Source organism: Coturnix japonica, chromosome 9 (assembly GCF_054131305.1).
Source record: "Coturnix japonica strain WE chromosome 9, WE-NBRP24, whole genome shotgun sequence".
Classification (NCBI taxonomy): Eukaryota; Metazoa; Chordata; class Aves; order Galliformes; family Phasianidae; genus Coturnix; species Coturnix japonica.
Window position 1 is genome coordinate 5,954,882 of NC_140671.1, and position 27,834 is coordinate 5,982,715.

At 43.8% G+C, this 27,834-nt stretch overlaps 1 protein-coding gene across 5 annotated transcripts; it reads left to right on the plus strand.

Annotated features, from left to right (window-relative positions):
- The first annotated feature begins 547 nt into the window (after window positions 1-547).
- On the plus strand, window positions 548-27,831 carry MYO1H (myosin IH). Of its 5 annotated transcripts, none has more exons than XM_032447892.2 (32): window positions 548-681; window positions 13,558-13,716; window positions 14,100-14,215; window positions 14,440-14,638; window positions 15,094-15,174; window positions 15,609-15,788; window positions 16,117-16,215; window positions 16,359-16,472; window positions 16,708-16,779; window positions 17,356-17,475; window positions 17,869-17,936; window positions 18,239-18,344; window positions 18,734-18,814; window positions 19,287-19,378; window positions 20,786-20,880; window positions 21,089-21,135; window positions 21,601-21,681; window positions 22,164-22,269; window positions 22,425-22,542; window positions 22,802-22,915; window positions 23,346-23,422; window positions 23,613-23,681; window positions 24,138-24,222; window positions 24,424-24,583; window positions 24,724-24,807; window positions 25,241-25,334; window positions 25,759-25,814; window positions 25,920-26,055; window positions 26,198-26,265; window positions 26,597-26,694; window positions 27,328-27,427; window positions 27,613-27,831. In XM_032447892.2, the coding sequence occupies exons 2-32, from the start codon at window positions 13,591-13,593 to the stop codon at window positions 27,634-27,636; spliced, it is 3,066 nt and encodes a 1,021-aa protein (XP_032303783.2). In that variant the 5' UTR covers window positions 548-681; window positions 13,558-13,590; the 3' UTR covers window positions 27,637-27,831. The 5 variants fall into 5 exon arrangements, with proteins under 5 accessions (XP_032303783.2, XP_015733995.2, XP_032303784.2 ...); XM_015878509.3 differs by having other exon boundaries at window positions 570-677; XM_032447893.2 differs by lacking the exon at window positions 548-681 and adding an exon at window positions 6,589-6,687.
- The last annotated feature ends 3 nt before the right edge of the window (window positions 27,832-27,834 follow it).

Consider the following 27,834-nt stretch of genomic DNA (forward strand, 5'->3'; position numbering starts at 1 on the left):
GTATTTTTGTTAGCTGTAGCTTGGCCAGTGAAAAAAAAAAAACCCTTCTTTTCCTAGCACTGCAGGAGGTCCCTGCTGTGACAGGCTAAAATACCAAAAGATACAAGGGGTCTGTCATATGCTGTTGTCCTTTTGATTGAACTTGGAGAGAAAAGGCTTTTGTATAGTTAGTGGCCAGTTAGCCAGCACACTCCTAATATTATAGGCACAGATTTAGTGACCTGCATGAGAAGTGAGTTCGAAATAGATTTTTTTACAGCTTTACATTCTCCTAGGAGCCCTCTATCTATCTTTGGCATTTTTAATTGCCTTCTTACACATTAGCATTTGAGAGTTGCACAACAGTTTGTGTCTGAATATTCACAGAAGCTATGCAAGGAAAAGGAAGCGCCGTTAGTTGTGTTTATAGATGTGAAAGTGAAGCTCTCAGGGTGTGTTTATGAGATATGTATAGTGTAATACTGTGGGAAGACTGAGATGAGGCAGACTTAAGCAGCTCAGGTGTTAGAAAGCAGGCTTGATTTTGTGTTTGTTTGCTTTAAAACAGGTTTGCTTCATACTGCATTATCATATGCACAGAAGGCAATTCCTGGTAAATGCACACCGACTGCTTGATGGCTGAGCAGGGCTGCATCCAGGTCTGAACTCCTCTATCAATCCAGTCGTAAGCTCCACAGGTTGGTAAGTTACAGTTGCATTTATTAAATCATAAGAAATTGATTTAACATTCCCAGTTATTAATGGGTCTGCTTCCAGTGACAAGAAACACTATCCCAGGGAGCACCTTGACCCCTTCCAGCTGCTTCACATACCACCCCTCTTCTCCATTGCTAGCAGAATAAAGCTATACCTATGCCTACATGAGGGCCTACACTGGTTGAAGCCTTGTGCCCACCTGAGGCCTGGTGATGGCTCTGTGGGTGTATGCAGATGGCACCACCTTCCACTCAGCAGTGCTAAGGCTGCTCGCTGGGCCTTGCATGCAATGTGAGAATAATGTATTTGAATCTGATTTGACAGAAGAGCCTTGCATCTTGAAATGCTTGATCTCCTGTGATGGTACGACTGCTGTCAGCATGCAGTACAGAGAGGTTTTGAGATTACACGGAGAGCGCAGGTTTCAGTTTTGCTCTGTGTTACCGGGATCAAATTATCTCCCGTTCCCTCTGTTGGGTTTTTGTTGTTGATTTTGTTGTTTTATTACTTTGTTTGCTTCCTCCCAGCTGGCTTGGGAATGAATGTGGGTTATAAACAAAACATCAAGGATTTAATTTAGCTCATAAAGAAAAAGTACCCTTTTCAAATGTTAAAGCTGGGGATGAAAGAGAGGACCGAGTGCTGGCCTGATAGGCCAGGATGTCTTTCTCAGTGCCCAACAATGATGGTAGAGTCTCTGGTACTTCTGACTGAGCAGTAGAGCAGTCCTATTTATTACTTGTGATGTTCAGAGTTAATAAGTTCAGGAGTGAATAATTGATAGCGATTTTAAAACAAGCAAGAATTCAATTAAAAATGTACAAGAGGAGGCTGGGCATGTGGTAAAGAGTTTCTCTTTCCCATTTGATTTGACTGCAAACAATCCTAGATCTGGTCACTGAAGACAACTGGCAATGAAATGGGTGTGTGAAAGAAGAGGAAACCAGATATTATGTTACTTAAAAGTCATTCATCATGTCACAGGAAGGCAGGAATCTGAACTCCTGAAATAAATAGTCACTAAAGGTGATCTGTCTGCACAAAGGTACTGTAGCATGAAGCTACATCTAACTGCTAAAATATTCCTCTGTAATGAGGCCAGATACCCAGGTGCAGAGTGGCTGAGGAAGAGAAGATCACATTGAATGGCTTCTTGTGTGAGACACCTCCTCAAACTGTCCATAGAAGTGGACCCATCACTCTGTGCTGCAAAGAGGAACGCAGTATAACATTCTCATCTCTATTTTAGTGCATGTGAATGCTAAAGTGATGCAGAGTTCTGGGTTAAATTCTCAAGGCTGTGTAGCAAAAAAAAAAAAAAAAAAAAAAAATAATTACTTTCTTCTTACTTAGGAGCCCCTTTTGTGTCTACCCATCATAGCACGTCGATCCCAAGCTAATTGTCATTTTGCATTTGTCAGCAAAGAGCAGTATTTCCTTCTGTCCTTTAATTCCCTGTGGTCTGATTTTTCATCGGCTTGTGGGATGGAATGTGAGGACAGCACTGCAAGGTTGCCAGCAGAGGTAGAAGTGCCTTTCCTCAGGGTCTGGTTGCACCATCAGGACCCTACAGAAAGAAAGAAAGGTCAGGAAGAAGAAAATATATAATATATGTGAGTGTCAGGTACTCTTTCTTTATGAAATTATTTTGATTCTGTTTTATTTAGGGAATAACACGTTATACAGTGGGGTTAAAGATCACAGGGGCTGCAGTAATACAGGAAAGTTAGCAAAACAGGCGTTTTGAGTTGGAATCACATTAAAGTTGAATGTGTAGTCTTAGCATCTGCTCCTCCTTTGTGGGATATCTGCTCTTTTAATTTTTAAGCACGTCTTAGCCTCAACCTGGGAAAAGAGATACTATAACAATATACATTATTAAACTTAGAGCTTCCAGCTTAGGCCTCTCCTACAGCTTCTGGCCTCCAGGTCTTTCAACAAGCAGGTGAGCACCCACCACTGTCTGCAGAGTCCTGGTTTGGGCTGACTCTAGTTTTAATACAGCAGACAGAAGCAGTTACTTATTTTGGTAGCTTGTAATTAACATAAAACACTTATACCAACTAATCAAAGATCACTGGTGTCTGCAATGTAATCTCAAGGAAGATACAGTTTCTAGTTCTTATCTTGGAAAAGTGGCCATGATGCGTATGCAAGTGCCATAGGACAAAGTCCCTGACTCACACTCTAAATTATTGATGGTATTCTGTTCAGGTGAGAACATAGCCTCCTACCTGGCTGCACAGTGTGACGAAGGACCATAAACAAGTTCAAAGCACCTTTTGAATGGTTTAGCTGGAATAATTGTTATCAGCTGACTTTAACAGCATTCAAGATGGATACTCAGGTAACTTTAACTATTAGTGGCTGTAGCAATAGATGTATTAGCAGCTAGAGGTGTACTTCCAATTTCTGTTAACTACATTAGCAAGTATTTGAGTTAGGTTAGGTGGTGGTAGAATGACTTTGAAATAATACTTTTATAAAGCACACAGCTGATATAATTCAACCAAAAAATATCTAGACTCATTTAAGAAACCTCTGCGGTGCAAAACTGCATTGATCTTGGACAATGTGCCTTCAACGCGTAGCCTGTATATTCATAAATGTGCATTTTCCCTCTCTACTGAGTAATTTAGTTTGGTAGACTTTGGCAAGGAAATTTCTTGGAAGCTGTGACTGAGTGACATCTCACTTGCATGCTAATGAGGTCTTGACAGAGGTGGTGACAGATGGAACTCCAGGTTCAAACCACTTGCTTCTTTTTTTTCCGGCAGGATGTTAACAGTCAAAGGTTCCTAACAGCTCTTGCAATCAAGATGCACGCTTCTAGGTGTCTGCTTATGACTTTCTGTTGCCATAGATTGTAGCAAAACTGACAGGGAAAGCTCTGTAAGACCTCTGTAGATGTCTTGCATCATTAACACAGGCTGTTTTCTGAAATAGTCCATTTTAGTCTTTCTGAATGCTTCAGATATTCCAAAGTTGGCCTGTTCCAACAGTGGTCACAGACTTGAGATGGCTCTCTGTGCCTCCAGTGATCTACGTCAATCCTCATCACAGAACCTGGTGGTGGTTTTGTAGGACAGGACTACATGTAGCCTGGATGTTCTCTATCTAGAGCTTGTAGATGAATGAATAGCACTGAGAAATTCTTGTGATCTACCTGGCAGGCATTCCACTTACAGAATGACAGAATCATAGAATGGCTTGGGTTGGAAGGGACCCTGGCAGGCTGGGTTGGAGGGGCTGAGCAGCTGGCACTGTGAGCACCAAATGCCAGAGCCCAGTGCTGAAGCCAAGGAGAAGTAAGCAAATTATTCCCATATAAAAGGGAACAGAGGCAGAGCGTAACGGAGCATTAAGCTGCATGTTCTGAGTCAGAGAGAGAAATACAGTAACCAAAGGCAAGACAGAGGATTTAATTTTTAATCAGCTGTAATTAATTCCTTCCACATCTTACGTCTGGTGAGAACGTAGAGCAAAAGGCAGTAATATCAGTTTGGCTTTGATGTGTTATAGTACCATTCAGAGAATGATGTGTGTTTGAGTCTGTTGGGGCACAGGGTGCAGTACTCGGAGATGATGGGGATGTCCCACAGCTGTTGTATCATCCTGTAAAGAAACTTCCAGTGTTGCACTAAGCAAAGCTCTGATAGATTTATCCAATTTATCCATTAAATTTGTCCATTTATCCAATAAATCAATCGGAGCTTTGCTTAGTGCAACACTGGAAGCTTTTTACTTTGCATGGGACTGTCAGAGTGTTTACTGTATAGTGCTTGGTCTGGTTAAATGAGAAACAGCTTTTAGTAGCTGGAGGCTTTTGCAGTTGATGTGGGAATTTTCCTTTCCACCATTGTACACTTTGCCAGATATGTGACATAAACTGCAGTTATCAGACAAAAAAACACATGCTCAAAAGAAAAATCATTTGCCCATGTCAGACAGCTCCGTGCCTCTTTGTTGGCCCTGCTGGTATTAAACCTGCTCGTTCTCTATTTATCCTCCCAAACTCACAGCCAAGACCTGCATTTCTTGTTCCGAAACACCCGGAGCAGAATATCCTGCTCCTTTTTCCTGCTTTGTCCTTCTGAAGGTCAGCTTTAAAGACCTTGAAATCACTGCAGTGATCCCAGTATACCCAAGAGTGGCTCCTTGGATGATGCGCTCTGTGTGTCCCCATTGCATATCTCACCAACTTGTGAGCCCTGGTGCTGTGACACAGCTCCGGTGTCCCCAAGCCCTGCTGCCATGTCACATGCAACTCATTCCTGGAACAGCTCTTTAACGAGCTGCAAGCCACCAGAGACACAAAATCTTCCTATCTGATAAGCATTTATCTTCAGGTTTGCAGCATCGTCGCTGCAAGGTGTGGAGGAATTTCTCCTGTTTAGAACCAAGCTTTCCTTATGTTCTGTGCTCCGAGCTCTTTGGGGACTCTGCTCCAGGCTGGGGGGAGGGGATGTGGCCACCTGCCGTGGAAATGGAGATTTTACAAACAGAATGAAAGGCGAGACAAAGGAGACATTATCTGCCATGCGAGCTGTTGGGGACTGAACAGCAACTTGCATATGGTTTGAGTTTGGCACAGCCTTTATTTTTATCCTCAGACAGGACTCCCTATCTGGTTATTTACTGTATTAATGACAGGAGACAGAATTACAGCAAGTGGGCTGAGAGCATTCATTACTGTGATAATTGTTGCTCCATATGAAGCTGGGACAGCCCGGCACTGTACAGAGCCCTGAGTACGAGCAGCTGATGGCTCTGGGTAGAGCATGAGAGCAGATCTTATTTTCAAGACAGCCAGGAACATATATTGCTAGTTTATTAAAAACAAAACCTTTCTTCTCTTTTTTTCCTTATGAGAGGGGGAAAAAGAATGAGTTTTTACACCAGCTGCACCACAGCAGTCAGGATCACATCTGAGATGTTAGTACTGTTGCTGCTTTAAAACTTTCCTCTCTATGTAGTACACCTTAGTGCACCTGTCTTAGCAGGTTTGTTGCAGTTGATTACATTTCCCTGTGTCAGCCTTTTAATCATAGGATCTACAGCTGAGTCGTTTCTCTCTCCATCCACTACTGCTGTAGCAGTGTGTAATGCAGGTAGAGAGTAATGCTCTGTTCTGAAGGTGGAGGTTGATTTGTTCCTTTTCTGCTTGGCTTGTTTTAGGCTACATCTTATGGCAATATGGAAGAAGTGAGGGTAAGTTCAGAGCTCTTTGTAAGCTTTTATACCAATGTGTGTTCCAGCTAAGTTGGGAGGGACTGCTCTGTCAGCAGGTGCCTGGTTGGCACTGTATGGGGAATAATGATTCTTCTTCCTGCTTGAAGGAAGAGAGGGAGAACTATATCTGGGGTTATTTGGGGTGAGTGATGTGGCTAGGGAGGAGGGAAGGGACTAACTGTCACCTAGTTGAAGAGGGAGAGCAGATGGTGTTCTTGTGTTCAGTGGAAAAGAGGGCCTGGAAAGGTGGGGATGTCCTTCTGCTTTGCACCCAGTGTGGAGCAAAAGTAACTTAGACCTCTATGTTCCTCTAGTTCTCCTTCTCTGTTCCCATCCTGGTGACAAGTGGACAGCTGTGCTGTCACTCATTCTCACACATTCACACAGCTGCTGTGATCAGACTGGTCCTATCAGCAAAACGTCTTCGTGCTTGACTATTGCGTTTAAATGCTTGTTAGCTAAGTGCTTTGTGTGTGTGGTGGTCCAGGAAAGCTAAACCAACAAGGAAAGTTGGATAAAGATGTTTGCTGAATTGACTTGAGGGAGGCTTGCTGTTTATTCCCAAGAATGTTCCCTTGCTGCACCGTGTTGCCTCTCTAGGCTCTGCTCAAGTAGTTTATTTACCAATAAACTCCCATCTAGAGAATGAGGCTGAGCTCACAGCCTTTTCAAATAAACCTTCTGAGCTCTCCCGTCCTGCTTTTAAAACTGCAGCCTTGGCATCTGGTGCTTTTTCAAGCTTGACAAGCCAGGCCCAGGGTAAGCACATGCTGTAAGTTAACGTGAGCGTGTGGGTGACTTTTGCTGTAATTCACATGGACTTCATCTTGCACTGCAGCCTGTGCAGGTGACTGGTTTGCAGCAGCTGACAGAGGAACCTCTGATTTTTCTGGTTTCCATTGCAAAGGTAATGGCTTTTATTATGGGACTTAAGCATCGGCACAGGTTGCCCAGGGAGGTGGGGATGCCCTGACCTTGGAGGCATTCAAGGTCAGTCTGGCTGGAGCTCTGATCACCCAATGGAGCTGTGGGTGTCCCTGTGCACTGCAGGGGGGTTGGACTAGATTACCTTTAACAGTCCCTTCCTACTCTGTTTAGGGCTCCATTGTGGGGTTAATAGCTTTTACTCTGGGACCCGGTGCTGAAATCTTGGTTTGGGTTTATTGTGTTATAGGTACTGCCCAGCTAGTTTGCTTTCTGCTTCTACACCTCTTGAGAGAGGCAGTCGTACAGGCCAACTTTGCATTGCTTTCTGATGTCCAAAGCATTCTCCCCTCCGGATTTGTGTTGGTGTATTTGGGGAAAACTTGTTGAATTTCTGCTGAATACAGACTGAGCTGATGAAGGGAACTGATCCTTCCTTACATGTTTGTAGTGGTTTAGAGGTTATGCACTGTAAGTCAGATACTCGTAATGTCATTGGTGCCTGCTGACATTGCTATAACCTGAGAGCACTGGGAGCCTGGAGGTGGGCTGAGAATTTTAGGCAGGATTGCTTTCACCAACCTGGCTCAGAAGGAGCAGCACTATTGGCCCTAACCCAAAATGCGAGCTGCTCATATTAACCCGACAGGCAATTGTTTTATTAAAGCTGACGTGCTGAATGGGACTCTTTTTAATGATATTCTTTACCTGTCTCATTGTGTTAAAGTGGGGAAAGGATGGGGAATAGGGGGGTCGAGAAGCACACAGTCCGAGGAGGGAGAGCTGTGGCAGGTGGGACTGAGCACCAGGAGCAGCTCGGAGCGTTGAGCTGCCCGGCTTAGCCCATGTAGACCGCATAACAAGAAAGAGTTGCTAAGAACAAATCTCTATTGTTCGCTGTCATCTTTAAATGAGTGTCAAAGTAGGCAGGGGGGCTTTGACCGTTAACCGCACAATTTAGCCTGCCTGTTGTGTCCAGCAGCCCCCACCTCCTTGGAGTTTCTCAGATTAGAAAAGAAGGCCTCAGTCCCTTATAAATGGGCCAACTCTTCTCCTTTGTGTGCAGACTGCCCAGTGTGAAATCTGCAGTGACGTTAAATGTTTTCTAATGAATAATTACTGAAAGGAAATGGAGGAATATATGTGTAATGGATTGTAGCGCATTAAAATGTTTTATTTTGCGCACAAAAATGTTGTCCTTCACAAGCACCACGATTGTTTCAGAGAGCCTTTTGTGGGGGCTTGATTCTCAATGGATTATCTGTGAGCTCTTACATTTCCAATAGAAATCAAAAGGGTCCTTTGGCAAACTAATGTTTTTCAAAATGGCAGCCATGAAGCCCATTTAGTATTTAAAGTTTGGGTTTTAAAGAAATGTTTGAACTCTAGAGATTTTCTCACTTTTTTTCTTTCTTTTGATTTATGAAAGTGAAGTAGTTCACCTCGACCTCTCTTCTATTGAGAAAGACAGACAGTCACCCTTTAACAAGTCTATAGTGGGCTATTCCCTGGATACAGACAAGAGGCCTTAAGAATTGTTGGCGTTTCCCTAGGCTGTTGATTAACCTTAAAACCCTCTTATTCTGTATTCTTTTGACAAAAAATTAGGTTACAATGTGTAAATTTTTCCACAGTGTAATTGTATTTATGAATTCTGCTGCCTTGGGACATCCCAAGCTACTGTATGCGCTTCTCAAGTGCTGCCTTACAGACCCAAGACGTGGCTCTTTGGCATCATTGCCGTGTTCCCAAGTACAGTTGGTGTGCAGTGCTCTGCTTTCTGTAAAACCATGGTAGAGGTTTCCAGAGACATAAAGGCTGGTTTAACTGAAATATCTGTAGGAAAGCTTTAAAACATTTTCGATGCTGTGATTGTACATATGTAGCATGGTTTCTTGGTGCAGATCTGATCTGCTTCCATTGGTTTTACGCACACTTTAAGTGTATTTGAAAATTGCTCTGAACAGATTAATTCTTAGGAGATGTACCAGAGTTTCTACAGCAGGAGGGATTATTTCCCTGTCCTTGCCATTATTCTGGTGCAGTAATGCATTGCCCCAAGTATTATTGCCAAGCATGCAGCAATACTATCTCTATGATGACTGCAGACTCTGAATGCCCCTTTGGAAGGGCAGGAAGGGATCCAGGCTCCTCTCAGAGCAGCTGCATGCAGCCCTTCCATCAGCACTATGGCATGATGAGAGCCTGGCCTTGGAGTTGCTGCTGGGTTTGAGGGAGGACATAGTACTGCTGGTGCCCATTTTTGCTCTCCTGCTGACCTGGCCATGTGGGAAACAGCCTTTGGCTTCCAGCTGTGCTGTCTTTGTCTCAGGACATCTTTCTTACCCCTTTCTATATGGTCAAGTTCTATCGCTGCCCTTTTGGACAGTCTCATGGGATAACCTTTAGTGGAGCAGAGCCCAGGGAGTTTCCTTGGTGTAACCCTTGCAGTGCCTCCATCCCATTTTGACGAGCCTTAATGAGCAAATTCCTGTTAAGCACGAGGGGTGCAGGACCGGGTCAAGGAGCGCTGCCCGTTGCAGTCAATGACTATTTCCAAAACAGAGCTTTGACGTTCCTAAAGGAATCTGTTAGTGGTGTTGCTCCAAGCTCATCTGTCTCGAGCAGGCCTGAGGCTCTCACTTCTATTTTACATCAGATGGCTCCAGAGATGCCTGCTTACTGTGCTGCATTCCTGTGGCATGAACTTCATTCGCTTGGATCTCAAGAGGGTAACAATAGAAGAACAATTTGGGTATCACAATGGATTCCTTTGGATGCCAGCTGGAGACAGAGCCGAACAAATAGACTGAGCTGTGCCTTAGGGTTGCTGTGTCCAGAGGCTCTGGCTGTCAGTGGGGGTGGGAAGCCTTACTGCAGAGATCGTAATGCAAGTGTGCTCTTGTCAGTAAGAATTATCTGACCCTGTTAGCAAAAACTGATTGATTTTGTTGGGAAACAGATGTTAAACAGGTGGTTTTCCATTTCTCTATTAGAAATACAAATTATTGGGTGTTAAAATTTTAAGTCTTTTAGTGTTCCTCTTACAATCTAGCTGAGGACAAATTGAAAATGTTTTTGCTCTAGTCAGCTCCCCAGATCTTACTGTCACCTTTTTTTTCCTCAATGACTCTGAGTCACAAGGTAAGATATCTAACTCCTTGATGTTGCTGTAAGACCAAACACAGCTATTTTGTGGTCCATAGGTCAACTTTTGGCTTTATCTGAGCTCCTTCTGAAGGACATCTCTGTTACTCGGAGAGGTTGGGTTTGGGCCTGAAGCTTTTAAATATAAAGCTCCTAATGGGTTTGAGTGCATCACTGGTTTGAGAGTGTGGTTAAGCAGAAGTGAGGGGGCATTTACTGTTGCTCGTGGGTCGCTGGATGCCCAAGCAGACAGCTTTCATTCTGTTGGCTGCTTATGCAGGGAAGTAACCATAGGAAATTTGTCTGTTATTGCTGACTTGTGTGTCCTTGTGGGGGGAAGATGGTCTGGCATTGTCTGGGAGCCAGCACTGACTGTAGCCCAGGCTGGAGCCATTTTGGGGTAGTGGGGCAGGGGGAACCCTTCTATTGCAGGGGAAAACCTTTGGAAACTTTGGCTGAGAATTAAAATGGGTTTCGCAGTGACCTCTAGTGGGGAGCGAAGCCAAAAGCTGCTGGAAGGGATGAGCCCGTTCAGGAGCGGTGGTTTGTATATGGATTTGCTCGAATTACGCATCAGGATGGTTAGAGTCTATTTCTTCGCCTTCAAACTCCAACTTCAACCTTTGGATGATATTTTACAGTGCCTTTTTAATGAGGCCTTAAACATAAACCTCATCAAAGATCGACTGTTGACTGCGTGTTAGATAATTCATTAAACAGCACGGATGTTACGATCCCTGCCTGAGGAGGAAGGCACACAAACAGGACACACGATACGTGGTGTCAGCAGGCCTTCCCTCCAGCCCTGTTAACTCTTCATGGAAGAAGCACGTTTTGGAGAAGGAGTTGGCTGGAGATGGCACATCTGCTTGGGTGACAGAGGTAAAGCACGGAAGGAAAAGGCTTCTGAATGCATAGGGTGGTGCTAAAGGAATCCAACATCACATTGGGTTGGGATGGTTTGGGGGAGAGCAGAAGAGCCCCAAGGAGATTTCTGCTGTTGCGGAGGAGGTGGGTTCTTATGAGTGGATCCATTAGATCTGGAGTTTGGTGGCATGTGTGACACTTTGGTAAGGGTTTGGGTGCTCACCTCTTGGAGTGGGCGTGAGGTTATCTGAAAGATGCTCTGGTGTCCATCTAAGGCTCCCACCTCTGTGTTTGCATGGGGGATGTGTGGATGGTTTGTTTCCTCAGTGCTTCCAAAGTGGCAGTGGCACTGTAACTGTTCTTCTCCTTACCCATCTCTTCAGCTCTATTGTGTTAAATCAAAGAAACAACAACATTAACTTAGGAGCCTGTTCAAAATGGGTTCTGAGCCTTTAGCAAAAATGGAAAATAATCTTCCAAAGTTTACTTGATTTAAATTTAATTTTTAATAGCTGTTGCTTGCCAGGACTTGTTTCTGTGTTACAAACTTTTCCTAACACACCGCTGTGATGCTCCCGACCTTGTTTTAGCCCATGCTCAAGCCACAAGTCCCATGAAATTGTTCTAATCCAGTTTAGCTCCTTGTGGTTTTTAGTGTGGATAGACAAATCTCTTTGGGAAAAACGAAACCCTCACTGTCTCCAGGGATAGGTTTTCTGGTAGAGCTTGTGTCTCAGTAGGCAAGAAAGAAATCTCCTGGTGCTTATAGTTAAGTGATGAGGAAAGGAAAACAATCCTTTTTAAAAAGAGCAGTCGGCAGCACCATGCTGGGGTAATGTGTACTGCTGATGAGTCCTGAGGGGTATCTGTTACTGAGGATGACACCAGGTAAGGACAAATCTCTCAGGAGTGGGGCTGGGCTGGGAGCTGGTAAGCCGTGCTGTGATCATTAAATTACTAAACCTCAGTGATAGCAAAAATGCTCAAAATCTGAGCACAAAGCAGCCCAGAAAAGAGCATGGGATTTTTTTGTCTGCCGGAGAACAGAGGGTCACTTAGCAATTAACATACGAGTGAAAGAACTAGGTTAAGGAAACCTGATCAGCTGGATGGCCGCTGTGGTTTCAGCCTTCCTCTTTCAGGTCCCCAGGCTTGGAAAGGAGGTAAAATTCTCATGCTCACATTGTCCTGAGTGCAGGCTCAGAACAAACTCACCTGAAATGCCAGCAAACATTGTTTATGGGACATCTGTCTGCCAAAGTGATAAACTCTGACCTTGTCAGAGAGCTCTGTGCTATGGCCAAATCAGAGTGGAAAAATGAATGTCAGCTGTTCAAGGCAAAAATAAAGCAAAGCAAGGTAATAATTCCTCATATGAAGTTAGTACAGTATGACTTTTCATAAACTGGGCTAGGGTTTAAATAGTGTGTTGTCAGAACATCCTTCTCTGTAGTATTTTGGTAACGTTGCTGCTGAGCATAAATTTGCAAAGCTCAGACCATTCCTTCAATAGTATATAGATGAGTGCTTAAAAATTCTGCACAAAAAATGAGACTGATTAAAATCTCTGTTTAACAGCTCTCTGATTTATTCAACATATTATGAGCTTAGGGCTTTAGCTCTTTATTTTTGTGAAATCCTCCATCTAAACCCGACAGCCTTCAATGTCCAATGTGCTGTCATCTTCCAGCAAAGCTACGCAGGCATTCGAAAGCCAACCTCCAAAGCCAGAGCTTGCCAAAACTTAGCAGAAACCTTTTACACCGTGCCTTCTCTTTTAATGCATGTTCAAACCCTTATATACTCACCTCTTGAGCGGTGGAGCAGCAAGATGTAAAAACTCCAGTGTCATGAGGGCAGTATGGGAATAGGAAATGTGCTGGGCTTGTGTGCAGGAGCCCAGGAGTGCTAAAAGGTGAGTTGCTAAAACTTTAATTTCTATCATAAGGAAAGTATTTCAGTTGGAATTATTCTATGAAACATGTAATCCCTAGGTCTTTGTATTTAATAACACCCTATGGTACATATATTACTATAGAATAAAGAGTATCTTGCTTGCTTGCTAACATGAAATTATCAGCTTGTTTTAATTAAGAAGCAGTAAGTGTGTGGCTAATTTGTGTAGCCCTTGCAACAAGAGCTTGATCCTCTGCATTATTTTCAATATAAAGTCAAATTTTATTGTAAACAATTGAAAGTGGAGAGTGCGAAGGAATTACGTTGTGTCAGTGCATCCTTTCTGCCTATTTCAGCATTTGGAGAAGCAGGTTGGGGAGGGTAGTGAAGGTTTAGTGGGTTTTATTCCAAATCTCTGCTTAATCAGCTTTATCAGATCGATGGACGGGCTTTTCATGTTGCAGATTTCTTGCTGGTGTGTGGAGACATCTGCTGCCCGTATCTGAGAGCTACTTGTGAAAGGCATTGGTAGTAACTTAGTGGTCTTGCTCAGGGTAGTATTGTAGGACTGAGATTGGTAGTTAGAGGTCGAGTCAGATGCATTTATTTCGGGGATTCTCAGTTCTGATGGGTGTATCTGTGGGGTGTTCTTTTCTCTGTGCTCATTGACATGAAACTGCTGACTTTGGTGAAGATGTTAACAACACATTGGTATTACCTGTACTGGGTTGATCTGGTCCTGAGGTATGGGGAGGTACTGGCTCTCTCCTAAGCCATGTGACCCTTGTGTTGTAGAAGGAAGAGGTGGAAGATAACGCTGACATCATCATGGAGGGGGCTCTGATAGCCCGGGACAGAGTTGGGGTGCAGGACTTTGTGCTTCTGGACTCCCACACCAGTGAGGCTGCTTTCCTGAACAACCTCCGCAAGCGATACCAAGAAAACCTCATCTATGTAAGTGCCTGTTTCAATGTGAGTGCTTCTGAGAGTGCTCTTCCAACTTTGGTTTCACTGAGCACTGAGACAGTAAGCAGAGTGCTCACCCAGTGGAATATCTAAACAGAATAAATGGTGTATGCTGTAGGGCTCTACATTTGCTTTATGGTTCCACTCCATTCTTAACAGGGTTGGTTTTGAAAGCTGAGTGTTGGCTTTGAGGCTTGGAAATGGGGAAGCTGGTGGGTGAGGTTTTGATGTTTTCTTTTGGTTTTGTTTGTTCTTCTTGCAAGTTCTGTGCCATTTTTTCCCAAAATGCTGAGATAGATACGACTCCTCCTCAAGAAGCTGTATCTCTAGTGATGGTACTGATTTCCCACCTCTGTGTTTTCTCCTTGCAGACATACATTGGCACTCTTCTTGTATCTGTCAACCCTTACAAAGAACTGGATATCTACACAGTGACCCAGATGCAGCTTTACCGAGGGGTGAACTTCTTTGAACTGCCACCACATCTGTAAGTAGAATCCTTAAGACTTCAGCTGATATGATAACACACGTGGCGCTGTGTATGAGCTATAGGGATGTCTGTCTCTCAGAGGCTGAGAGATTTTGGGTAGCAGACTGGTGTTTAAAGCTCTTCTTTCCCAACATGTCCAGTGCTTGTGATGTTATTTGGGGAGCACACCCTATTTCTAATGGATGCTTCCCCTCTGAATCCTTCTTGTAACCCTTGTTCAGATATGCCATAGCTGACAATGCCTACCGGGTGATGTGCAGTGAGTACAACAACCATTTCATCCTCATCTCTGGGGAGAGTGGAGCTGGGAAGACAGAGGCTTCCAAGAAGATCTTGCAGTACTATGCAGTCACCTGTCCGACTACGGAACAGCTGCAGGTTGTCCGTGATCGTCTGCTGCTGTCAAACCCTGTTTTGGAGGTAAAAACTGGATGAATGCAATGAAGAAGAGCCGCTGATGGCCTCCTTTCATGAGACTTTCCTGTCTGTACACTTGCACCCAGTAATGGACTCTTGTTTTTATGGCTTGCACACATAACATAAATAATAGTGTAAATTAAGCCTCTTGGTAGCACAACCACTTAACATTTCTAAACATTAAGTGATATTAAACTTGTTTTTATACAGAAAGATGACTGAAACTGGGAGTATGAGGAAACTGTACAATGTACAACAGTTCCTCATCATGCTGCCTACAGTCATCCTAGAAAGAGACATAACTTATTTAGCTGAGATCCATATTAAAGCTATGGAATATATTAGTTTGTGTTTCTTTAATCCCTCTAAAATTTTCTAGCAGGACTTGACTGCAGCAAACCTCTGTCCTGTTGCATCAGGTTCTCTATAAGTGACTTGATTTATCTATTTATTCATAGGCTTTTGGAAATGCAAAAACTCTGCGAAACGACAACTCGAGTAGATTTGGGAAATATATGGACATCCAATTTGACTTTAAGGTGAGAACAAACTTAATGAACCGCTGTTCAAACAAGCTCTATCAGTGAGCCTCTTGGACTCATACCAGGCAGCACAGGATTTATTTGTTCTTACTAACACTGCAGAATTCTGACCTTGTTTTTAGAGGTCTTGCATTTTGTGAGTGGGGTGACTAGTTATATATCCTGAAAGCTTCCTACATTACTTGCAACACTGCCAGTGCTTGGTAGAATTTTGATATATGCAGTTGTAAAGGGTGAGTTGCAATAGAGGACAGAAAACTCTTCAGGTATATCTTGAATTGCTGGTGGATACTATCCCTGAAATAGAAAAAGACAGAAGGTAAGAAACAGTAGTAACCTGTATCTCCTGATGCTGCTTCTTGCTGTCATTGGATGAACAGCCATCTTGATGTCACCTTTCTAGTGTCGGTCTAACTGCTTCATTTTGCTAGGGAGCTCCAGTGGGAGGGCACATCCTCAGTTACCTGATTGAGAAATCCCGTGTTGTCCATCAAAACCATGGAGAGAGGAATTTCCACATCTTCTACCAGTTACTGGAGGGTGGAGAGAAGGATCTGCTCAGCTGGCTTGGGCTGGAGCGCAACCCTCAGAAGTATGCTTATCTTGTCCAGGTCAGTGAGAATTTGGCCATCTCTCTATTTTATGCCTGGAATTGTAGTGATCTTTTATTACCATGAAAACAGAAGATGGCTGCAAGCCTGTGCTATTCACAGCACTCCGCCATTTGGTGGTAATTGCTATCCAAGTGCTGTGTTTCAAGTAATTGCTGCTGAAAGAGCTGATCGAATGAGTTGGTTTCAGGTTTAGGAGTTCAATAACCTTTCTAGACAGCTGCAGACTGCATCTGTACAAGCTGAGGAAACAAAGTGTTATGACCAGGCTGTGTTTGTAGTTGATAAAATCACTTCACCAATGAAATTTAGTAATTCTTTCTCCTAGGGTCGATGTGCCAAAGTGTTCTCTATTAATGACAAGAATGACTGGAAAATAGTTCGCAAAGCTTTTTCTATCATCGACTTCACTGAAAAAGATTTGGAGGTATGGAAGTCAAAAGTCCATCCAAGTGACGGAAAGAGTATTGTCTGGGAGATGTGTCTAAGGATTCATATGTATTTGTGAGCGTGTGCAGAGAGATGGAGATGTAGGAACTTGTTTTCTAACAGCATATCTCTCATTATTAGCATCTCTTCGGAATAGTTGCTAGTGTCCTGCACTTTGGGAACATTCAGTTTGAAGAAGATAGCAATGGACATGCCATCATTCGCAACGGCACTCAGATCAAGTGGATTTCCAAGGTATCTCCCACCTCCTAGACAGTATCAGCAAAACAAATAGTATAAAGGAAGTCTTAACTTTGTTGTTTCTTTCTTTCTTTGTGTCTGTTCACCAGAGTGGAATGATAGCAAGAACTGGGTGTTTGTATAGCTATAAACAGTCTCAAACTGTAGGAGATGTTCTCTACAGATCACACAGTATTGTTTAAGCAGTCTCCTGCTGCCCATACTGAGAGCAGTATTTGTTTCTCTACAGCTCCTGGGTGTCCACTTGTCCATTCTGCAGGAAGCCCTCACCCATCGGAAGATTGAAGCCCGCTCTGAAGAGGTACTGAGCAGCTGGAACCAGTGCAGGGACAGGCGAGGAGCTGTGCTCCCAGGGGTGTTTCAACTGGAGCAGATTAATTTGGCTGTCCTTCTCTTCATCCATATTACCTTGCTGTTCTAGCCTGAGACTTTAATAGGGTGACTCTTTTAGTTTTGAATATTCTGGCTGAAAGTATAACTACTAGAAAGCCAGGAACAGGGACTTACAAGCAGCCATGTGTTTGAGCCAAACAATTTCTGTTTGTTTAGTTCCTGGAGTGCTTCTTGGAAAACCAGACGGCATAAGTAGAGAAAAGCACTGTATAAACTGTTCTTGGAGCAGTTTGTAATAAGTTTAATAAAATAAAACTAACGGAAGTGAGGAAAGGCACTCTTGGTTCTCCTGTGTTTAGTACTTTCCATAACGTAGTTATTGCAATCCTGCTGACATATGGAGATGTATCAGTCTGAAACAATAAAAGTAAACAAAGCTGGTAGGGTTGCTGGTTCCTCTGTGCCAGAAGTATGAACTAGTTTTGAGGAAGCTTGCTGTGATGAGATATATTCTTTATTGCATCTGATATACCTTTCTTTTTAGGTCTTAAGCCCGTTGAATGTTGATCTGGCATTCTATGCTCGGGATGCTGTAGCAAAGGCAATTTATGGACGGACTTTCACTTGGCTGGTCAACAAAATTAATGGCTCTTTAGCCAACAAGGTTGGTTCTGTGTCTGGTGTCCTCCTAGAGCCTTGGAGCTCCTCCTGTAAGGCCCAACAGCACACGTGAGCAAATACCATGCACAATCAGTAATGTAGAGTCATCCCACAGCTCTGAGTTGAAAAACTTTAAAGCTAGGTAAGAAGTGTGGAAGGTGGTTTGTTAAATAATTCTTGTACTGAGTTGCCTGCTTCAGTGTGTCCACTCATGGTGATGATGGGTTTGTGGTTGGACTTAATAACCTTGGGGGTCTTTTCCAACCCTAATGATGCTGTGATTCACTCCTTTGGCATCTCAAAGTAGAAACAGAAATTTAGGTGAAGAAAGCAGCACAAAAATGTGCAGGGAAGAAGCTTTAGCTTAAGCAATAGTTACAAGTTGTGTCTTTAACAGGATTCAACTCGTAAGACTGTCATTGGCCTGCTGGATATCTATGGCTTTGAAGTGCTGGACACAAACAGGTAACAGCTGTAACAACTGAAAGTGGGGGGCAACCTGTCCTTATGGCAGTGGGGGTGTTTGCTGAATGCTACAGGACTTTTTGAACATAGTCTTGTCCCAGCAAAACAAGAAAGGTGGCTGCAAATGCACTGGGTTAGCTCAGTAAGTAAGTAAAAATCTTGTTGCTTTTTATTAAAAATTCTGAGGTTTGATCTGTGGAGAACTGGGAGTTTGGGTTGGAAAAACAGCAGGTGGTGGTGGGAGAAGTAGAACTGTGTCCCTGAAATGATTATGAAATATTTCTCATTTAACAACTCTGAAGCTTTGAGCAGTTCTGCATCAATTACTGCAATGAGAAACTTCAGCAACTGTTGATTGAGATGACTTTAAAGGCAGAGCAGGAGGAGTACGAAATGGAAGGAATAGAGGTAATTCGTTATTCTCCACCCTTTTGTTTCTTTTGAACAGCTGCTGCATGGATTGCTTTTGATCACTGATGAAGAAGGCATCTTGCCTGTCTTAATTGCAATGTTTCCTTGTGCCCATGTGGAAAGCTAAGCTTTGAGTATATGTATGTTGTCATTTTAAGTAATTCCCATCTAAGCTTATTCTGCTTCAGTATATCTTGCATTCTTTCTATCAGGGGATCATTCCCAAATCTGTAGAGTTCATTTTTGCATTGCTCCTGTGAGATGTGTAAGATGGCCAAGGATCTCATTCTGTAACCCCTTTGAAGTTTAACTTGGCCTAGATTTGATTCACATCTCTGGAAGGGGAAGAACATTCCCCAGTCTCTTCTTTCTCCTCTTATTTCCAGTGGGAACCAATTCCGTATTTTAACAACAAGATCATCTGTGACTTGGTTGAGCAGAAGCATAAAGGAATAATTTCCATTCTGGTTTGTACTACTTAAATTATCATGCTTGCCTGTGCTCTGTTGTAGTGGTTCATAATCAGTTCTAATTATGTGGTGGTTCTGTGTTATTCAGGATCTAAACAAATAGGCCTTGTAAACAAAGACTGATTCATCCAGATAAAAAATCCTATCCTGTAAGTCTGTCTGGATTTGGGGTCTAGTTATGTCATCTTTTTTTGTTTAAATGGGCTATAAACAATAAAGGATGAGGCTGGGCATTGCCAAATCTGGAAGAAAATGGCAGATGTGATTTATCTTGATTTATTTTGTTAGTTCGACTGAAATGAGATAAACAGAACTCTACCTTTAACCAGGCAACTGCTTGTATGGGGCTGACCTCATGTTAAGTTGTAACCAAGCTCTTTAGTTTTGCTGAACAATGTGGTGCTAAATGTTACTAAGGAGGGAATGGTCTGTTCAAGAGCCTCCTCCTATCTGGTGTCTGCTGTTTCAGGATGAAGAGTGCTTGCGACCTGGTGAAGCAACTGACTTGAGCTTCTTGGAAAAGCTGGAAGAGAAAGTAGGAGACCATGCCCACTTCGTGACGTATGCATTTATGCTTTGTATCCTACTGCAAAGGAAGCTTTCCCATCTCTTACCCATTACAGAGGAGAAGTTGGACTTGATAATTCTTATGGGTCTCTCCCAACTCAGGGTGTTCTGTTGTTCTATGAGTACTGGGGGAGGAAAAAAGTTCTGCTCTGTACCAGAGGAAATCAGGCAGCCTGTCGTCTACCACTGTAACGCTCTAATAATGTCTGGAGGTATTAAGGAGGTTGTACTGGGGAGTCTTGCTTCATTCTGCACTTGTATGTATTGTGCAAAAAAGAGAAAAAAAGAAAGAAAAGGAGCTGACCTTGAGAATATTGGATTGCTTTGTCCTCTGATGACCAGGAAAAGCTGTGGGTATTGTAAAGAGTAGCCTCAGACCCCAGAGTTGTATGGTGGATGTAGATGTTTTTTCCAAGATTCCATTTGGATATATGTGTGAGCTTTAGATCTGAAGTGGAAAGAAAGACACCCTTGAATCCCCTAAATGATCAGTCCTTCAGTTAGGATTCAGTTTATGTTATTTGCAGATCCTGTTTTGCTGGCTAATACACTGATGGGAGGCTGTTCTGGCAGTTCCCAGCAGAGCCCTACTGAAAGGCTTCTGCTCGTCATCAGTTCAGAGTCATGCTGCTGAACTGTCACTTTCTATGTTTCTGATCATCACAGCTAAGTGGAAAATCTGTAGCCAACTTCCTTCTCACTGCAATGTGCCTTAAAAACTGCTCTATGTGATTAGAAGTGTTAAATAGAAACATTAGCACTACTTAAATAGAAGCCGTACTTGGCAGTGCTCTTGGAACAAAACTTTTGATGTTCTAATGTGCTATTGTGATACAGCTCTGTGCTGTTAGTGACTGCTTGCAAAGCTGAGATCTATACTGTCAAGTTGCTCTTTTTTTTCCCCCCCAGTCCTTACTTTCTAATATTTCCTGCTGTTCTTTAAGATTTTGATTCCTCCTTATTTCAATTCTTCTCCCTGAGAACAGTTTATCAAATGATGCTTCTCTGGTTCTGGTTTGATGTTGAGGAAAGTGTTGATCTTAGCATGTAGGCCATGAGAATGTATTTAATTGAATGGAATAGGGAGAAGCACCTTCCAGGCAGGGTTATCATTGCCAGATGGCAATGGATACTTTACAGCTGTTTTGGGGAGTTTGTGGCCAATGACTCCCATTCTCCAGAACTAAATTTGCTGTTAGCTGTTCAGAATGGAGAGGCAGTTCTTTTGATTATGAGCCATAACTGTATAATCAGAGCCACACTGATAGGAACTGACACTTAGTAGACTTCCAGCTGTCACACAGCTGCTTTTTGCACAGGTGACTTTCTATACAGGCTGAAGAAATCTGCTGTTTTTTTTCTTGGTATTTTTTGCTTTGCTTTGTCTTTTCCTCCCTGTAGTCGCAAGCTTGCAGATCAGAAGACAAGAAAATCCATTGACTGGGTGGATTTCCGCCTCCTTCACTACGCAGGGGAAGTCACATACTGTGCAGTTGGTGAGTGTGACCGAGGGGCTGTTCTAGGTGTTACTTGCACATTATGCCAATGTGGCAGATGGGTTGAGGGCACTGAATCCACACGAGGGTGCTGTCCACACGGTGTGCTGTGACCTTGGGGTGGCACCCAGCTGCTTCCCAGCAAAGCCAAACACTTGCCCTCTTGTGCTAGAACCTCCTAATGGAACAAAACCTTTTTTCTCTTCAGGATTTCTGGAGAAGAACAATGATCTCCTGTACAGAAACCTGAAAGAGGTAGGAGCAATAAGAGAGGATGCCGTTCCTTTTGCTAAAAGAGATGTTTTGCAGAAGCTGTATTTAATTTCAGTAGCAATCAGGAAGGTATGTTTCTCCATAGCATTTGACATTCCCCTGAAACCTGTCTAGATAAAAGAGCACTGTCCTCTGCTGCAATCGAGATCAGTGGGAAGCCTTTCATTGGACAGATACAGAAGCTTCATGCTGGAGGCATGAGTGGCCTGGTGACCTGAACTTGGGAAATTAGGCTGGAAGCCTTAAACTTTGTACATCAGTCTTCATTGCAGAGCTGGCTGTCCTTGCAGATCCCTGATTTCTGTCTCTAGAGCTGTGCATGTGAAGGGGGTCTCTTCTAGGTTCGGCTTCTAGCACTGGAGGATGTTGCTTGAATCTCTGTGCTGTGTGTCCTCACAGCACCCTGGGGAGGCATGTATGCTAAATATGACACTGATTGTGTTTCAGGTGCTGTGCAACTCTAAAAATATGATCGTTAGAGACTGCTTTTTACTGTCAGAACTGGACAGCAGGAGGAGGCCAGAGACTGTGAGTTCAGAGTTCAGTCTAAACTTTGAACACTGGTTTAGCTTCCAAACTTCCCAAGTCTTCATTTAACTGCTGTCCCTGTCTTTGCTCCTGAATTCAGTGCGTTTGTTTTATTTTTGAGGGTTTTTCTTTTTAGCTTTCTTGTGGGTGGACAAAGATGTTGCTGAGACAGCAGCAAGCAATGTGGCGTAGCTTGAGGTTGTTATTAATGCATCATTCTAAAATGAGCTCTGAGCACAGCATTCAGCAGCCTCCGGTTTCTGAAGGGCTACCTTGCATGTCCAGATGTATGGCAGAGACTCAAATTCTCCAGCTAAGCACTCTGTCCAGTTAGCTCATGATTAACAGTGTTTCTAAATTGTGCTAATGCGTGTGTCAGCCTTTCTCTTGGCTGTAAGAGGAATGCAGTGAATGAGTTGACTTCAATGCCTGCTGTGCTTGAGTTCCAAAGCTGAGAAGTCTTTCTCTCAATGTCATCTTAGGTTGCAACCCAGTTCAAAAACAGCCTGATGAGTCTAATAGAAATCCTGATGTCCAAGGAGCCTTCTTATGTCCGATGCATTAAACCAAATGACAACAAGGAGCCTGGTAAGGCATTAGGCTGAGTGCACTGTTGAAGTAATGGGATGCAGAAGTGCGGGGTAATTGTGGATTTGATTTCTTCCATATCTCTCCCAGTAGATGGATATGTGAGTGAGCTTTCACATACCATATTTATCAGTGAATGCATGTTCTTACTGCAGGAAAGTTTGATGATTGCCTGATCAGGCATCAAGTGAAATACCTGGGGCTGATGGAGCACCTGCGTGTGAGACGGGCTGGCTTTGCTTATAGGCGGAAGTATGAGCACTTCTTGCAAAGGTGAGCAGAGCTGTTTTCTTGTACATCCAGAATCTGCCTTCCCATGGGGCTTCAGAGCAAGGTTTATTTAAACGTCTGCTCCCAGTTATAAAGTGCAGAAGCATTTGGCCTTTCCTCTGCACCAAACATAACATTCATAGGTGGTTTTAATCTGTATTCATGTTGATCTGCTTTGAATGAAGAATAGGAACTGGGGGCTGCTCAGGGAGAAATGCCTCAACATCAGTTTGCTTATGGTGATGTCCTGATGATCTTTCAGATATAAATCCCTGTGTCCTGCTACCTGGCCACACTGGCACGGGCCTGCAGCTGAAGGTGTGGAGAGGCTTATCAAGCACCTAGGTTATAAGCCTGAGGAATACAAATTGGGAAGGTAAACTTCTTTCTCTAGTTCTTATCTTTGTTGGTTGGCTGCACAGTTCTTGCCATTCTGATTCTTTTGTCTGTGACCGTGAGCCCAGAGAGCTGCAAGATGTGGCAGTGTGACACGGGTCCCTTAACCTGTTTTTTTGACTAGCCTCATGAATTGGGCAGAGCTACCTGGGTCTGCAAACCTGAGGGCTTCAGCTTAATGACCTTAAAACAGAACAAAGTAAACTCACCCCAAAGGTACAGGGCTAGGAGTCCCAGAGGTGTGCATTTCCACTTGCTTTTCACACTTGTATTTCCATGGGGCTGGAGTCTAGCCTGGTTTCTTTCACTACTGGGTTAGGAGCAATGGGTTCCTTTGGCTCAGCACTAGACCTGCTAGTCCAAGGCAACGCAGGCTCACTGTGAATAACCTGTTCCTGGTCTTTTTTCAGAACCAAAATATTCATTCGTTACCCAAAGACTCTGTTTGCTACTGAAGATGCGTTTGAAATAAGAAAGCACCTCTTAGGTATGGTACCAGCTCCCTTTGTCATATAGACAGAAAAGCAGAGGCTGAGTGGGCAGTGTTTGTAGGCTTCAGATGTACGGTGATAAGAGCTGAGACTCATGATCCTGAGTGTTAACTGATTGTAGCTGTTTGAATCTCCATGTTGAAGGACATTCTATGCAGGCTACCTTTGTTTCTGCTTCTTTGCCAGTTTCAAGACTACAAGCCAAATATAAAGGACGCCTTGGGAAGAGAGACTACCAGAAGAAGAGAAAAGCAGGTGTGGGCTCTGGAATCAAGGGTTCTCTTCTCAGGGCTGTTTCCTGGTAGGATCTGCACCCCTGAGAAGTCAGGAATCTGTTTTCTTTTGGGTAGAAGTTTTTGCTTCCCTGGGGTTCTGTGGGTGTTAGGTTCACTAATAGCCCCTGGCTGCTCCAGAAGAAGTTCGGGTTGGATATTAAGAACATTTCCTTCTATTAAAGAGCAGTCAGGCACTGGCACTGGCTGCCTAGGGACGTGGTGGGGTCATTGTTCCCAGAGGTGTTCAGAAACTGAGGTATATGGTTATTGAGCATGGGGTGGGGTTGGGCTTGGGGATCTTGGAGGTCTCCTCCAACCTTAATATTCTATGGTTCTATAAAGATCATCTGTGGGGAAGAGGGCCTAATTCCTGCCCCGTGAATTTGGAGGACAGCATGGGCACAGGATCTCTGGTACTAATGCATGACTCTTGCAGCTATCAAGCTGGAGGCTTGTTGGCGAGGAGTGCTGGCACGGAAGGAGGCCAAGAAGAGGACGTGGGCTGTTCAGATCATCAGGAAGTAACTATTCCCATGGGGAGGGCTGCAGGTGGTGGGTCACAGCGTGACTGCAGCTCCTGGGCAGGGAAACCAATGCACCTTCATGCACCTTGCTAAACTGTCCCTATCTATTAGCCTGTTATGTATCTCTTGTGATGACTGCCTTGCACTTCTGTTGATTTGAGTGTAATGTGGAAGTCCTGATTTGGATATTTTCTGTAGATTCATAAAGGGTTTCATCAATCGGAAGAAACCTCTGTGCCCAGAGAACATTGAATTCGTGAGGCTTGTGCAGTACAAATACCTGATGAAGCTCAGAGACCACATCCCCAAGAACGTCTTAGACAAGAGTTGGCTCCAACCTCCTTCCATCCTGGAAGAGGTGAGGTTTGCTGCAGGCCCCTTGGTGTGCACTGACGTTGCTCAAGTTGTGATGCTGCTCTGACAACCACGTTTCCTTTTTGACTTTTTTTTTTTTTAAATTGTTTTATTGTTTTTTTCTTCTTCTTTTTGGTAATGCAGATATCTGAGATGCTACAGAAAATCTGTATCAGGAACCTAGTACGGAAATACTGCCGAGGTGTCACTGCTGAGAGGAAAGTGCAGGTAACTAATGCATGGGATGCAAATATGCAAGTTAAAAGGTGCTGCATGCATGTGATGTGTGTAAATTGCCCCCTGTGCAAGCTATTCCTTCTGACAGCCACCACTCCTGCTGAACAAATGCTTCTTAGAGCCTGGGATTGTAACATGCAGGGCACTTCTACAGATGCATGCATCTTAATCTTGTGATGTTAAATCTGCATGCAATCAAAGTGGAAAAGATCCATAACAAGAAGGTCTTTAAGGATGTTTAGTCCTTATTGTGTTTTTACTTAGTACAAATAATGAACAAACTAAGGATTCTGGAAGAGATGCATTTTCATTTGACCCATGTTGCACGAGTGAGAGGACAATGCTCTCCATAGCTTACACTATGCTGTAACTCTCATTGCTCATGGAGAAACTGAGAGGTAATGGGTGTTCCTTCTCTTAACAGTTACAGCAAAAAGTTGTCACAAGTGCCATTTTCAGAGGGAAGAAGGAGGGCTACCAGCAGAGCGTAAACCTGCCCTTTGCTGACACACGGCTCAGTGAGTACATGTGCTGAGACCCCACCAATCCAGTTCCTTTGTCCTGTTGTGTTTGGTGGCTGTTAGCAATCAGTGCCTTGCATCAGGTACTTGAAATCCCTTTTAAGCCATAAACCCAAGCAAAAAAGGCTGGGACTGATGGGGACGTGTGTGTGTGTACAGTGCTGAATGGAGCAGAACTGGGTGCTGTGGTGTGGGGATCCAGACCCAAGGTTTGGAGCTGCTGGAGGAGATGTGAGCCTGGGGGATGTGCTCTGTTGGTGCAAAACATCACTGAAATAGACTTCAGAATGGTTTCTAAACCAACAGTTTAAAAGAGAGATCCAATGGGACAAGGATTAATGGGTCTGGGCAATGAACGCAGCTGTTTGGTGCTCCCACTGGTGGGACTACACTCATTTTGCCTTTCTGGTTTGATCCACAGAAGAGACTGATATAAACCCCAAAGTGCTGCAGCTCATCCAGGGTGAGAAGGTGAAGGTAAGGAATGAAAGCTGGATCTCAGCAGCTGTGTCCACATCCCAGGCCCTGCAGCCCCATGCAATGCCACAGAGGGAGGTGCTGATCTCAGTTCCTTATTCACAGTATGCAACCCCCGTGGTCAAATATGACAGGAATGGCTTCAAAGCACGGGATCGCCTGCTGGTTCTGACCCAGTCCTCAGCATACGTGGTGGAAATGGCCAAGATCAAGCAGAAAATAGACTACGCCACTTTAAAAGGTAACAATGCAAACCCAAGTGGGGCTTTTGGTCTGTCCAGGGCTCTTGAACAAGGATGCTTGAAGCAGTGCTCTCTCTGAGAATGCTTTTTGCTGCAGAATGGCCAGAACAGCTGTATGTCAATGTGCTGTTTCTTCTGCAGGTATTTCTACCAGTAATCTGGGTGATGGGATCGTGGTCATCCATGTTCCTGAGGACAACAAACAGAAGGTAGAAAGATGAAATATCACTGATAACATGGTTAGAAATGTCTTGTGGCTGATGCTTCTAAGATTTCCTTTAAAATACTCAGATATATGATTATCAGGATTTATTAATTCATGGTTGTCTCTACTTTTGAATTCTTGTTGCTTTACCATGAAAGCATTCTCTTTTCAGAGCCAAAGTTGCTACAAATCCTAAATAGGCTCTGAACCTGTAGGTGGCCATTGCTCTGCAGCCAGGGCTGTGCAGAAGGGTGTTCCTCTGAACACACAACTGCTGGCTGGGCTACGTGTGGGTATGTTACCCGCTGACCTTGTGCCCCTCTTTTTGCTTCCAGGGAGACGTGATTCTTCAGTGTGAGCATATCTTTGAGACAGTCACTAAGCTCTGCATGCTGGCCAACAAGCAGAACCTCGTTAAAGTTGTGAAGGGAAGGTAAGGAAGGAAGGCAGTCAGCATGAGCTTTTTATGTCTGTTTTCTGCTGCTGTGACCTGGGCCTGAGGTCGTGGGCTCAGTATCCTCCTGGCAGATCCCATTAGTGCTGGCTCTGGCTGAGGGCAGCCTGCAGAGCTGAGCTGGGGGGTCACTTTGGGATAAATGCCTCTCCCTGAACTCAGGCAGCCTCCAATTGCGATGGCTGAGTGCAGGAGCCTCCTTGGTCACACCAGTTAACAGCAGGTGGATGCAGTCCGTCTCTCAAATCTATACAGAAATTGGAACTGGCGTATGAAAGCTGCACTTCTGTTCCAGCTTTTCTCTCTGGCCTTTGCGTTTCAATTGTAATTGGATTCTTTGTGTTCAGTGGTCTTCTCCAGGTCAGATCTGCTTATCTTCTAATGCTTAATTGCTCCAGGAAAATTCAGGTGCCCAGACCAGGCAGGCATGCTCCATTCATCAAACCCTCTTGGCCTGTATGGTATAATGCAATTGTTTAGGAAATTTACCTAAGCTGAAGGGCTCTGATCTTCTAATCTAACAAGATTTGCTAAGGGAACAGAAATAAAGTGGGCTTAGGGTAAAGCCTATTGTGAGGAAAACATTGCAGAAGTAATTGTCTGTGTTTGCAGCCTTCGGTTTCGCATTGGCTCTGGGAAGGAAGGGACAATGGTGTTCACTGTTGGGCCGGAGCCCAATGTCTTTAAAGCCAAAGATGGACAGCTTACAGTGGTAAGGCCTCATCAGGGCACTGGGAGTTTGGCTTTTTTCCCTCTGATGCTCAACCTTTATGGGAAATGCAGTTAAGTCCTAGAAAACACCCTTGGAAGAGAGTTGTCTTTGTGAAACATTAGTTAAATAGGAATTTCAAGGACACAGTTTGTATTCAACTTACTGACTCCTTTCTCCCATTCCAGGTGTCAAACCAGGCAAAGTCTTGATGAGAAGCAGTTCTGGTTTCTGGTCACCAGGAATGGAAAGGAGCCTGCAGGCTGAGACCAGCACCTGCAGCACCACTGCAATCTTTGATGCCATAGGGTTGCTGTGACTTGAGAGTTTGCTTGCATCTTTTAGGCACTTTTTTATAGCTTAAAACTATTGAGTTGTATCTAAATAAATTCATCACCTTGCTGTAACGT